This window comes from Solanum pennellii, chromosome 5 (assembly GCF_001406875.1).
Source record: "Solanum pennellii chromosome 5, SPENNV200".
NCBI lineage: Eukaryota > Viridiplantae > Streptophyta > Magnoliopsida > Solanales > Solanaceae > Solanum > Solanum pennellii.
In genome coordinates this window covers 69,293,316-69,306,296 of record NC_028641.1, presented here as the reverse complement: position 1 = coordinate 69,306,296, position 12,981 = coordinate 69,293,316, and the positions used below count along the sequence as shown (strand labels likewise).

Genomic DNA, 12,981 nt, shown 5'->3' with positions numbered 1-12,981 from the left:
TAGAGCAAATCAAACTTTACAATAATATATCACACAAAGGCATACTATGTAGTCATATTAGTTCACAACATAAAGGTCATTACAAATTCTTGGATGCGAATTGCATCTAGGAAGAGCCATTTTTATTTTTTTTGTTAACATTTCAATTACTCAAAAGGCACATTCATTCACTGAGGCTGCCCATTTTCTACATCCATCTCCGGTCATTTGCTAGGGGAAAAAAACAATACTGCTAGTAGTCACAAATTGATAACATGATAATATCTCATCTATAACAAGTGTTTACTGTTTAGCCTGCAAAAAAAACATAAAAACAAATTTAGTTCAAATTGGTCTATTTTTTTTTTAAGTGAAGCAAAGTTTCTTTAATTTATGACATACTTATTACATAAATGTGTCATTTAACTTGCCTCATTTTACATTTATGCCGTCCTATTTTGATGTGCATAAGTAGACACTTAAATTTGTATAAACTTGAACAATTAGACACATGAATCCTAGATGTGACATAATGTATGTCGGACACAAATTGTCATATAAGATGCCACGTATGATGTGTGTCTATTTTTCAACTTTAGACCAATTTAAGTGTATGCTTTGCATACCCAAACTTGAAGAGCATAAATCTGAAATGAGCTTAAGTTAAAAGGTATATTTATGCATTATTGCGCAAAATTATTGTTTGTTTGAGTGGTCACAATCCTTATAGGTGTCTAAGCATGGAGTAACAAGTTGTCCATATGCTAGATTGATTATTTTGATCGATCTTTATTGGTCCCCAAGTAAAATATGAAAAATAAAATATTACATTTGACAATATCAAATTCAATACTTTTTTCAAGACAAGAATTCTGTTACCTGTGAGTACAGGAAAGTTCCTAAGATTGCAATAGCAGCACCAAGGGCATTCATTGGTTGAATTGGAATTTGAAAGATGATGATGGATGAGACTATGACAGAAATTCTCTTCATAGTGTTACCAATGCTAAATGTCAGTGGGGAGATCTCATTTAGAGACATGTAGGAGACTTGATTGTACAAGTGATAGAACACACTTTGGGCCACCACCCACCTAACAAAAGAGCAATCACATAAGAAATCAATACATCGTATCTTGAAAATCTCTTGTTTTCACTTGTTCTTTCTTTAGAAGGTTGAGCCTCAGAGAAACGGTAAAGTTGTCTCTACGTAACCTATACATCAGGAGGTTGAGCCTTGGAGAAATGATAAACTTGTCTTCATGTAACTTATATGTCAGGGGTTCGAGCCGTAGAAGTTGTCACTGATGCTTGAATCAAGGTAGATACTATCTACATCATACTCCTTGAGGTGTGGTCCTTCCTATGAGGACCCTACTTACATAGGATGTTCTGTGCACCAGACTACCTTTTTTTCTTTAGGAAGTAAGATCTTGGACCACTTTTACTATGCAGACCAGAACCATGAAAGAATTATATATATAAACTATGGGCATGATTCCAAAGGGAAACATGTGACATGACATACTTGTTTTTGCTTTTACAAAGAAAGTGAAAGTGACATGGGGATCTTTTATCAATCTAACCAAAGGGCAGTTATTTCAAGAACTATATGTGTACTTACCATATAAAATTTGGGCCAATTTGGGTGACTGCATTCTGCCATCCAAGTGCCCATACTTGTGGACCCTCCACAGCAATAGCAAAGGGAGTCAGAATCAATAGAGACATCATTGATAAACAAGCATAGTAATTCATCCCTCCAACTGATTTCCCCTTCATGCCTTTCTTTGAAAATATGTTTCTGAATACAAATGCCAAGTTTGATATCATTGCTCCCACAAAGCCTGCAGTTCATCAAAGATTAAAGATTGCATAATTCCAAAACTAATAGCATATAAAACAATACAGCCTAAGATATAAAATTGTACAATCTCCGTTTCAATTTGTTTATGTTACTTTCCTTTCTTGATAAATTTATAATATTCAAAGGACATTTTAATACATTATACATATCTTTAATTTAAGATTACGAGATTCAAAAGTCTTCTTTTACTTTTCTTAAACTACGTGAAAAGTCAGAACCATATAAACAAATTAAATTGGACAGAATAATTGAAACATGCATTTTCTTCTTACCTATTAGATTGAAGTTGAGTTCAGTAATAGCAGCAAGTCCACAACCACCAATAATTGGCAAAAGTGAAAGGTACACTGGCAATGGGAAAGTTTCACCTAACAATCTTGAAACCAAAACACTAAAAGCAGGCTCTCCACTCTTAATAATATGAGTGAATGAAACAGCAACTTTTGACATGCTCACTGTTGCAGCCACATGGCCAATTGTGTGAGCCACAGCAACCTAAAACCAAAAAAACAGAACATGAGTTTCACTATCCAAAAAATGAACTTTTGAAAGTAGAAAAAAGACACAATATATAAACAATTCCTTTAACTTGGTTTAAACTGACAACTTTGATCTTTAACTTTGGATGTACACAAGTAGACACTTAAATTTGTACAAAATTGAACAACTAGCACAAATTTGTCCTATATGAATCTCTACATGACAATTTTGTGTCTCACGTGTATTATGTCATGTAAGACATGTGTGTCTACTTATTCAATTTTATGTAAGTTTAAGTGTCTACTCGTGCACACTCAAAGTCAGAGAGCACAGTTGTCCGCTAAAATCAATTTAAGAGTCATGTTTATGTATTATGCCTAGAAAAAATGATGAAAATGCTAAAGATTCATCATTTTACTTACAGGAAACAAGGCTTTCCAAAAATCAAAGTCAGTCTTTGGAGTTTCAGCAATCTTAGTAGCCCAAGAAACCAACATCATAAGAGAGCCAGCAGCCAGAGAAAGAGTAGAAGTAAGCCATGGAAATGGAAATGCATTCAAAACTTTCTTGTTGTAAATATTGAAAACAACATTCAAAGCCCACCATGTTGCAAAATAGAGTCCAATCTTGAGCTTCTGAGTAGCAGCAGCCTGAGCTTCTTGGCCAAACTCAATGTTGATTGGTATCGATTGGGGTCGACTAGCTTCATATGCATTGCGTTGGACTAAAGGGTCCCTAGATTTGTACTCTTTTGATTCATCAGCATGTCCGAATCCACTTAGTACTGCTGAAATGTATAGAGGTTTTTTAGACAAGATGTTAGGCTTATAACATTGTTTAAAGTTGATATCTTTGAGGGAAAATGATGAAATATGAGGCTTAGAACCCCATAAATTTTGTTGCAAGGGATCAAAATTTGTTGAAAATGCATAAGATTGTCCAGCAGAGAAGGCCATTTGAAATGTACTACTAAAATAAGTATCTTGCTACTATGGCCAAAAGACTAGTGAGGCCAGTAGTAGTAGTAGTACTTTAGTATACAATGAAATGCACTTTAGGGGCTTGAATATATAGTAGTATTTCTTAAAGGTGATGGAAGGGGTCTGTTTGGGAAGGGGAAAGTGGTGGAGACAAAATTTTCATTAAGGGTTGTCAAAGTATAAAGAAGTGAACTCCGAAAGAGGCTGTGAAGGGTAGCTAGTTGCAAAAGAGCTGTCTATATACATATTGCAAAAGGCAGAGGTAAATGTCTAGTGTTACAAATGTTGAGTTTCTTAGCAACTTCTCATGTGTCATTTGAACTTGTGCACAAGTTGAATTTGGGCTCTTGGCTTTTTCTTGTCTCAAAGGCTAATGGTGAAAAAAGTGTTCGCATGTCACTTGACTTGTGCACAAAATTGAGTTTGGAGTTTGGACCTTATTGCCTTTTTTTTAACCACATCTTCACTAAATTGAAGTAATTTTTATATGACTATATGTTTGTTTTTTCTTTCTTTTTTCACGGTTTAAGTATATTCGGCGTACATCCTTTTCTAATTAGACTTCATGTATGAGATATTGTAATATATTCACTCTATTATTTCCTTTTTTGGGTTCCAAACATGTGTAACCACTTTAGATACCTTATAGAAATCAAGGGTATGACTCCCCAAGCATGATTTGCACTTCATATAACTATAATATACATTTTTTCAGTTATCCAACCAAATATGGATGCATTGTGGATTTTAGTATATGAAAGAGTATTAGTAAAGAAGGCTATGATAGTATATTGTTTTTGGTCCTAAATTCTTGAACCTTTCACTCAGCGCGTACTTAAAAAGTAATTTAAACATTAAATTTGAAGATCTAGGATCCTAATAAAGCCCAATTTCATCACTAACGTTGAACTATGCGATGCACGAAAGAGAAGAGTCATCATTGGAAAACTTCCTTAAGCAAACATTTTCACCTTTGTACTTCTTAGGGGCATTCTCCTCAGTTACATTCCACATGTCATATATACTTACCCCGCACCCGTTCTCCAAACTTTTGGCCACATCTCTAACTTCTAGTTTCAAAGAATATACACATTCCTAGAACAACCTCATCATGAATTATCTTTTTCTTGATCTACCCTGTATATTTTTCAGACCGATATAAGTCACTTATAAACTCATCAGTATCCCATACTACAACCAATCCAATGTATAAAGTCTTGTACAAGGCAATTGAAAATCACAATGCATGACATTATCTATTCAATAATTTGAAAAGTCTCTCTTGGTCACAATTCTTGAAAATTAACAATAGCTCGGTAAAGCAAATTACTTATTGTTCCATATTTTCTACATTTTTATCGTGGGTTTTTGTTTTCTTTTCTTTCTTTTTTTTTTCCTTTTGACACTAGACTTCTGGCACACAAAATTCTCAACTGAAAATCACCGTTGGTGTCAAATTGAAAAAATAAAAATAAATAACGAAATGCATAGGCATCGTTGCAGTCACCATCATACTCTTAATTATTGAACTCCTGTCATTTTCCATCGTCCTTAAAATTTGTTCAACTTTGGTATGATTGATGCTATCTCCATAAATAGTTTCTTCAAAAAAAATAAAAATTCAATGGAATGCAAAATCAATAAACATCAAATCTTTGCATTCGTTTGTGATCGCAATTATTGGCATACAAAGGTGAATTATCTAGTATATAGCTAGACTCAACAACAATAACAATATACTCATTAAAATTTCATAAATAATCAAATATAGAAAGATAGAATAAATGAAAATCTTACCACCATCTTGTGGATATATAAAGAGATTCTTTCCAAAATACATTTGGCTCACGTGCAAAATATGTATACTTTCATTTGTCTCTTCCTACAAAGTCCTATAATTAACTTGTTATTGATAATGATAGGTTGATTTTGTCTACTAAATTAGCAGATAATACACAATCATACCGCTCCTACAAATATATATTCTTATGAATATTGAAGATCCATTACTTTTCAAAAGGGCATAATACATATATAAATATATCAATAACTTAGATCTTATTTCACATTTATACTCTCAAACTTTACGTGTACACAAGTAGATACTTAAATCTGTATAACATTTAATAAATAGACACATGTTCTATGTAGCATCCTACATGAAAATTTGCATCCTATATGGTGTCCTACGTGTATTATGTCACATATGACTCATGTGTCTGCTTATTCAACATTATACAAGTTTAAGTGTCTACTTATGCACACCTTAAGTTAGAGGGTGTAAATATGAAATGAGGTAAAATAAAAGGGCATATTTATGTATGGTATAATACATAAACATGACCATTAACTTAGCCGCTTCAACTAGAAACATGACCTTTAACTTTCGGTGTGCACAAGTAGACACTTAAACTTATATAAAATTGAACATATAGACATGTTCATCCTACATGACACCATACATTACAATTTTGTGTCCTACATGCCGTCCTACGTGTATTATGACACATAGGATACGTGTGTCTACTTGTTCAATTTATATACAAGTTTAAGTGTCTACTTGTGCACACCTAAAGTTAAAAGGCATACTTGCCAACCGAAGTCGAGTTAAGAATCATGTTTATGTATTATGCCTTTCAAAACAAAGCAACCAACTAAGAGCTATTGTATTGTGTTATTAGCTTAAAAACCATGTTTGTTTTAGGGAAAATACATAAAAAAAAAAAAAACTGAACTTGGTCCGAAAACTCATTTTTTCACTTACACTACACAGGTGCTTAAATACCCCCTTAACATCTTTCAAATGAATTAAAAATCACCCTAGAGGATGACATAACAAAGAAAGTAAGTTCACTCTCCTAATAGCGTGTGAAGGAGTTAAAAAAGAAATATTTAGTATAAAATCATACAAATGACATATTATTATCGGTCAATATATAATAAAATATTTTAAATATTATTTTTCTTAATATATTAACTTATATTAAAATATATGAACAATTTTATTGGCCCATAAAACTTTAACTTTTATTCTCTTTATTTTATTGCTTCCCCATTATAGATTCTTCTGCATCATTTTTTCCTACATCTTCTCCTTTAACTCTATTAACTACTTCAATTTCACAATCTCTTTAGTAATCCACAAAACTCAACACTACCATCTTATTATTGAAGTCAATTTAACACATATAAATTTTATTGATTTTCACCAGAGCAAAAAAACTTGCTAATTTACCAGACTTTGCGAAGGTAAAATCAATGATTTTTTTTATTTTTAATTTTACAAAGACGAAGGTAGTGATGGTAGATCCTTTATCTCTCCGGTTTTGGAGGTTTATCAAATAAGACGTGAAAGGAAGAGAAACAGGTTGATTGTTGTTGTTTTGTTTCTCCCTCTAAGAGCTTCGAAGCTCACTATTAATGATGACTTAAGGAAGAAAGTGATGGCGAAGTGGTGATTCAGTTGTTTGTTGGTGTTTTGGAGAATCTAGTAATGGAGATTCAGCGGTGATTTGAGAGTTACGATGAAAGGAGTTTGGATGATGGACGTAGTTGAAAAATATGGAGAGGGGGAAAATGAACATTGAAGAGTAAGAAATGGTGAAGAAGAAAGAAGAAGAAAGAAGTAAGAGGGTGGGTGGGGGCTGGGTATGGGGTAAAATAAAAATTGGTCAACATTTTTAATTTTAATTTTAGAAAATGCACTTTGAATTTATTAATTAATGTAAATTAATTTTAAGAAGTGTTGAAGAAAAATGGTGAAAATAATTAATGATGTGGTGCTGATATGACGTTGTGGCACTTACATTGCTATGATGTGGCAAGTGAGAGTGGGATAATAATCTCAGGGTTGTTTTTAATTCATTTCAAAGATGTTACGGGGGGTATTTAAACGCCCTTATAGTTTAAGTGCTAAAGTGAGTTTTCGGACCAAGTTCGGAGTTTTCTTATATCTTTTCCCTTGTTGTAATTGTTATTTCCTGCATTTCATATTAAGTTAATTTTTGAGACATTTTTCATTTTTTAAATTAACTTAATTATTCAGATTTTTCAAGACTATTTTACAATGTTCTTCTACTTTTACTCATCATTAGTTAGTATTGGAATTAGTGATTAATTAATATTTAGTTATTTTAATCATAAATTTGACAATAATTAATAAGGGTAAAACTGAAAAACTAGATTAAATTTATGTCATCTGTTTTTCTTAAAGACGCGAAACACCTCAAAATTAACTTACTTCATATTTGGATCATTGTTATTCATTGTATTGTATTGTATCATTACTATACCGACAATGTTTGTTTTGATTGTTACTTAAAATATATTGTACTGTATTGTTAAAAATTATTGTTACATAACAATGGAAACCCCTATTTTATGGAACAACCAATTTGGTATGTTTCAATTGTTACTTAATTTCTTTTTCCAATTATATCTTTACCTAATATTTCAAAATACTATTTTACCCTTTATTTTAATTATTTGAACCTAGTCAAACCTCTTACCTTAGAATAATTAAGGATATTTAAGTAAAATTATAAATTACAATGGGAAAATTATATGAAATGGCAAACATTCATAACTAATTATATCATAGGGGTATAGTTTAATTTATTTACCTTATATAATTATAGTTTATTTTTTTTGCTATAATTAATGGGGTCCACAACCTATTATGTAACCAATTGTATAAAAACCTTATTTTCTAATTTTGTATATAATTATACACAAAACAATTTTCTCTCTCCTTTTCACAAACAATTTTCTCTCTCCTTTTAACATTCCAACGTTTTCTCCTACAGTTAATACTCCAGCTAGCCGGTTTGAAATTCAAATTGTTGTCCAAAATTAGATTTCTCCCTCCCGAAGTCGAAGTTCCCTCCCCAAGTTGAAGTCAATTTCGTAAGTACTCCTTAATTTTAGTTGTTTACCCTTTTTTTTTACTTATTTAAAATTTGTATATGTGTTCTGTTTACTATTATTTTTCATATATTTTGATGAAATAATCGATTTTTTGTTATTGATAGATTTAAAATTGGTCAAACAATGAATGAATCATCTTCATCATTGAGGATTACAAGAGGTAGTCCTTTGCATGTCAATGTTGTTGACATTTTACCATCCTTTTCAATGGGGCTAACTCAAGATTTTGGGGTTGATGTAGGGTCTTTGGGAAAATCAAATCAAGTTATACAAGAACAAACCATGGAAGAGCTGAGATCAAAGAAAAAAAACGACCCTATGGCAGTTCAACAAGTTATTAAAAATGCCAAAGCTAGAGGCATTAAAATTGTACAAGGAAGAAGAAAGAGGAAAGCTGTAAACATTGAATCAGAGGAAAATGCTTCTGAAGTAGTCGGATCTGAAGAACATCATAATCATGAGGTAGTGTCTAAAACACAATGTTAGATACAATTTTTTTATTAATTAGTTGTCAATATACAAAAAATATTAAATTGAGTATTGTATATAGTATATTTCATGTTTAGTAATTGTATATAGTATATTTAAGTATTGTATACGGGAATATATGATTAGAATTTGTATATTCTATTAGTTATATACAAATTATTGAATATAATATCATGTTTAACTAATATATTCATGTACACATATCAATATAACTAATTTTTGTTTTTTGTATATATATACAAAAAAGTAATTGGACTTAGTTATACAGATTGAAAATTTGAATATATGATTAGAATTTGAATATTATATTAGTTATATACAATTATTGAAGTTAGTACATATTAAGTATATATACATATACAAAAAATGATATGTATATGTCTTTTTAATGGCTGGTAGTAGGAGATTGTATATTAAAGGCTCATTATTTTTTTTATATATAAATATATATACACAAAGTAATTGGATTTATTTATAAAGATGGGAACATATCATAAATTTCATCGAATAAAAACTTACCTGTATTCGATTGCAAAAATTGCTGAACTTCAGTTTCACAAAGAGCAAAAAAACAAAATTATATTTTTGTTTCAATGGCTGTATGAATTTTTTTTTTGAATTTGAACGTTTAGCTTAAAAAAAGGGGCGTTTCCCTAAAATTGTGGCATTATCTTAATTTATTGTTACCATATTTAATGCTTCAATTACAAACAACTTTATAAAATAGAATTGTATAAATAAAAAAAAAACCTTTATATACAAAATTAAAGACACCTTTAATAACTAAACTATACCCATATAATGTAATTAGGTAAACTATACCCATATAATGTTATTTAATCAAATAAGTTTGCCATATATGAATTTTTTCCAATTACAATACAGTACGATACAATCAAACCAAACAATTAAAATGTTACTAAACAACAACAAACAATACAATCTAGCCAAACACTGTATATACCATATAATACAGTAAAATAGAGTATAATACAATACAATACATTATGAAACAATGGAAAACAATGATCAAACAAAGTGTAAAATATGAAATAAAGGAAGTATTAAATTTTACTGTATGGTATCATTAAATTCATCTTTATGTAAAGAAAAAAGTCTCATTTGCTGTTGCTATTAACTTGGTATTATTATATTGTCACCTTTAAAATCTTGTCATTTTATTTTTACTTATTTAATATTCTTATTTTATTTTTAATATTCTATTTTTATAGTAAACGTCTATGTGTATCGCCAGGGGCAGATCTACGTGGACGGGTGGTGGCGCCACGACATCCAATGATTTCGGAAAAATCGTTGTATATGTATGTATATATGTATAACAATTAAATATATATTACTTTTGTCACCTAATGACTGCATTGCGGAATAGCCCAATTGGCGAAGGAGGAGGATGACCACACAGTCAATGCAGGTTCAAACCTCAACAACAACTGTTTTTTTGCTTGCTCCTTTGTTTCTTTTTCTTTTCTTTTTCTCCATTTATTCTTATTTATTTACTATTCTTTATTAATTCAAGTTGACTCATTTTCATAATTATTTTTTTTACTTTCTCTTATACTAATTATTAATTTATTGATATGAGTGTAATGTGTTAATTTTTTTTTTCAATTAGTGAATACTGAATTATGAGCGTCAAATAAATATTATTAAGAATATATTTAAATAGTAGATTTTAGAAAAAATATAAGTTTCAAAAATGTTTTTTTTACTTTAAAGGTTCTTTCGATCTCCACCGACGTTTTTGCTAAGTAAGATGAATAGGCTGAAACTATAATTTTTTATTCTTTTCCAACTTTATATCTCCAACAACACATAAAGTCAATGGAAGATGAATATATTATGTTAATATTATTATATGATTTCTACAAGCTCAAATTTTTAATGTGAAGTTTTTTCTCAAAGTTTCAGCGAATAAGACATCTAACTCCAAAAAGAAAATAAAAATTAAATTGTTTAGTTATCTATGATCACATAATATCTAAAAGAAAACACCAAAATTAAAGCAATCGGTCCTTTTATCTTACTTGAACAGTGTGACACCCCCGACCTTCAAATTCTAAATCCGACTCTGCGTATCGCATACCTTACTTACGATCTACGATCAATATTATTATGTAATGACATATCAAAAAAATGATAGTCTATTCAAATATATTGTATTTATCAAAATAATATATATAATACTTCTTTTGTTTCATTTAACTGAATTTGTGAGACAATACAATACACATCTTAAGAAAAATATCCAAAGACATATATAATTCGGAAAAGGGTCTAAAATATCCTTGAAGTATTGAAAATGGTACAAAATTACCCTTCATCCACCTATTGGCTCCAAAATGCCCTTTTCATCCACCTATTAGCTCCAAAATACCCTTGTCATCCATCTTTGAGTTCAAAATTGACCACTTTTTTAATTGTTTTAAAATTAAACTTTTTAAATATTTTTAAAAATATTTGGCATCCAACTATTGGTTATAATATAATTTATTAATATAATTTGTAAACCAATCCACTACCCACTCATTACTAACTAAACCTCACCCAATTAATAATCCAATTATAGTATCGAAATCGTCATAAATACTACTAAAACACGATGAAATTATAGATTCCTGAAAATGACATCCAAAATTATTCGAGTCCGATCGAAGCGCCAATTAAATTTAGGTTGAGCCGCTTATTTAGGAGGACATTTTCTTTTAAAATTGTATTAGAAATTTATGATTAAAGGTAAAGAAGTAATACATTTCGAATTAATTCATGCACTTTTTTTAAATATAATTTTATAAATATTTATAATTTGTTTTAAAACCTTTAATATATTATTTTGAAAAAAAGTTACCTATAAATTAACATCACATAATTGAGACGTAAGAATAATTAAGATGAACATAGTCAGACTTTTAAGTTTATCGGTAATTTTTATTTAGACACTTGAATGCATGATAATTTACTTCTGTAGATATTTTCGCCTCAAATTTTTAAAACCACTCAATTGGCAGTAGCTAATTTGTTGTTGCATTAATAATGTGACGGGTTTATTATTTTAGAGGGATTTAATTAGTAATGGGTGGGTAGTGGATTGATTTATAAATTATACTTATAAGTTAAATTATAAAATAGTTGAGTGCCACGTATTTACAAAAATATTTAAATAGTTTAAATATAAAATCGTTAAATAAGGGTCAATTTTGATATCAAAATGTGGATGACAAGGGTATTTTGGACCCAATAGGTTGGTGGAAAGGGTATTTTGGAGCCAATAGGTGATGAAGGGTAATTTTGTACCATTTTCAATACTTTGAGGATATTTTAGGCTCTTTTCCGTATATAATTTTTACTATTTCTCTCTGTGAAATTATAAATCTAAACTTTGTAACTACTGTAATTTATCTCTTAGAAAAAAAAATTCAATAAATGAAAATACAAATATTGAATAAAAATTTCAAACATTCATCTCAAACTTTGAAAAATTTAATTATTTTACACAATAAAAAAAACCTTAAGAAGTCTACTAATATAAAGCAGAAAGAGTATGATACATTGTAAAACCACACCTAACGATTATCTTAACAAAGTGTGTATTTTCTTTGGCATTTAGCTCAAAGCATGTTGAATTTTGCGGTTCAAAATTTAGTACAACAAATCATCAAATATATTGTGGGGCAATGTGTTGGAAATCACCACTGCCATGCATGAAGAAGATGTCAGATCACTATTCCTTCCTAACCCTTGATTCTCTGTTTATTTCTTCAAATTCATGTGAATTCTGCTTTTTAATTTTTTGAAAGTCTGAATGTGACTGCTCAAGCCTCACTCATGGTTCATATTGAACGGCTAGGTTTTCCTTTCCAAAAGTCACACATAATTACATCAAAAATATCTTGATCAAATTTTTTGTGAGTTAGTGGACAAATTGATACTCACATACGTACTAGTTTGTTTGTATTTCTATGGCCTTGTTCAATTTAATTTACTCTCTAGACAACTATACACTATGGTGGAAGATCAATTATTGAAATAATATTTATATAAGGAGGTGTATTGACTTTGACAATTAATCTCCCGTGACGTCAGTTATTCATGTTTGAAATATTGCTTAGAAATATTTCTTTAAGTGATTTACTTAGACAATTTCTCAAACATGGTTGATTGTTCAGAGAATTTACTCTAATATTTCATTTAATTAATATATATCAGAATATATATATATATATATATATATATATATATATAT

At 29.8% G+C, this 12,981-nt stretch overlaps 1 protein-coding gene and 1 long non-coding RNA gene across 2 annotated transcripts; one reads left to right on the top strand and one right to left on the bottom strand.

Moving 5' to 3' along the window:
• LOC107019904 (glucose-6-phosphate/phosphate translocator 2, chloroplastic-like) lies at positions 1 to 3,374 on the bottom strand. The gene is made up of 5 exons (XM_015220265.2): positions 2,748 to 3,374; positions 2,118 to 2,340; positions 1,603 to 1,825; positions 859 to 1,072; positions 1 to 294 (listed from the first exon to the last, which is right to left on the bottom strand). Exons 1-5 carry the CDS (start codon positions 3,279 to 3,281, stop codon positions 283 to 285), a joined length of 1,206 nt encoding a protein of 401 aa, XP_015075751.1. The 5' UTR covers positions 3,282 to 3,374; the 3' UTR covers positions 1 to 282.
• A 4,762-nt stretch (positions 3,375 to 8,136) lies between these two features.
• On the top strand, positions 8,137 to 8,676 carry LOC114077124. The gene is made up of 3 exons (XR_003578158.1): positions 8,137 to 8,210; positions 8,336 to 8,391; positions 8,473 to 8,676. It is a non-coding gene; the product is annotated as an uncharacterized LOC114077124 (long non-coding RNA).
• Positions 8,677 to 12,981: the final 4,305 nt, after the last annotated feature.

What these genes read in the sequence shown, in the direction of transcription:
- LOC107019904 (XM_015220265.2), bottom strand. Translation starts at nt 3,281, where the DNA reads ATGGCCTTCTCTGCTGGACAATCTTATGCATTTTCAACAAATTTTGAT. An exon ending in TTTGGAAAGCCTTGTTTCCT is followed by an intron (nt 2,341 to 2,747) that starts GTAAGTAAAATG and finishes TTTTGGTTTTAG; the next exon opens with GTTGCTGTGGCTCACACAAT. An exon ending in ACTCAACTTCAATCTAATAG is followed by an intron (nt 1,826 to 2,117) that starts GTAAGAAGAAAA and finishes GATGAACTGCAG; the next exon opens with GCTTTGTGGGAGCAATGATA.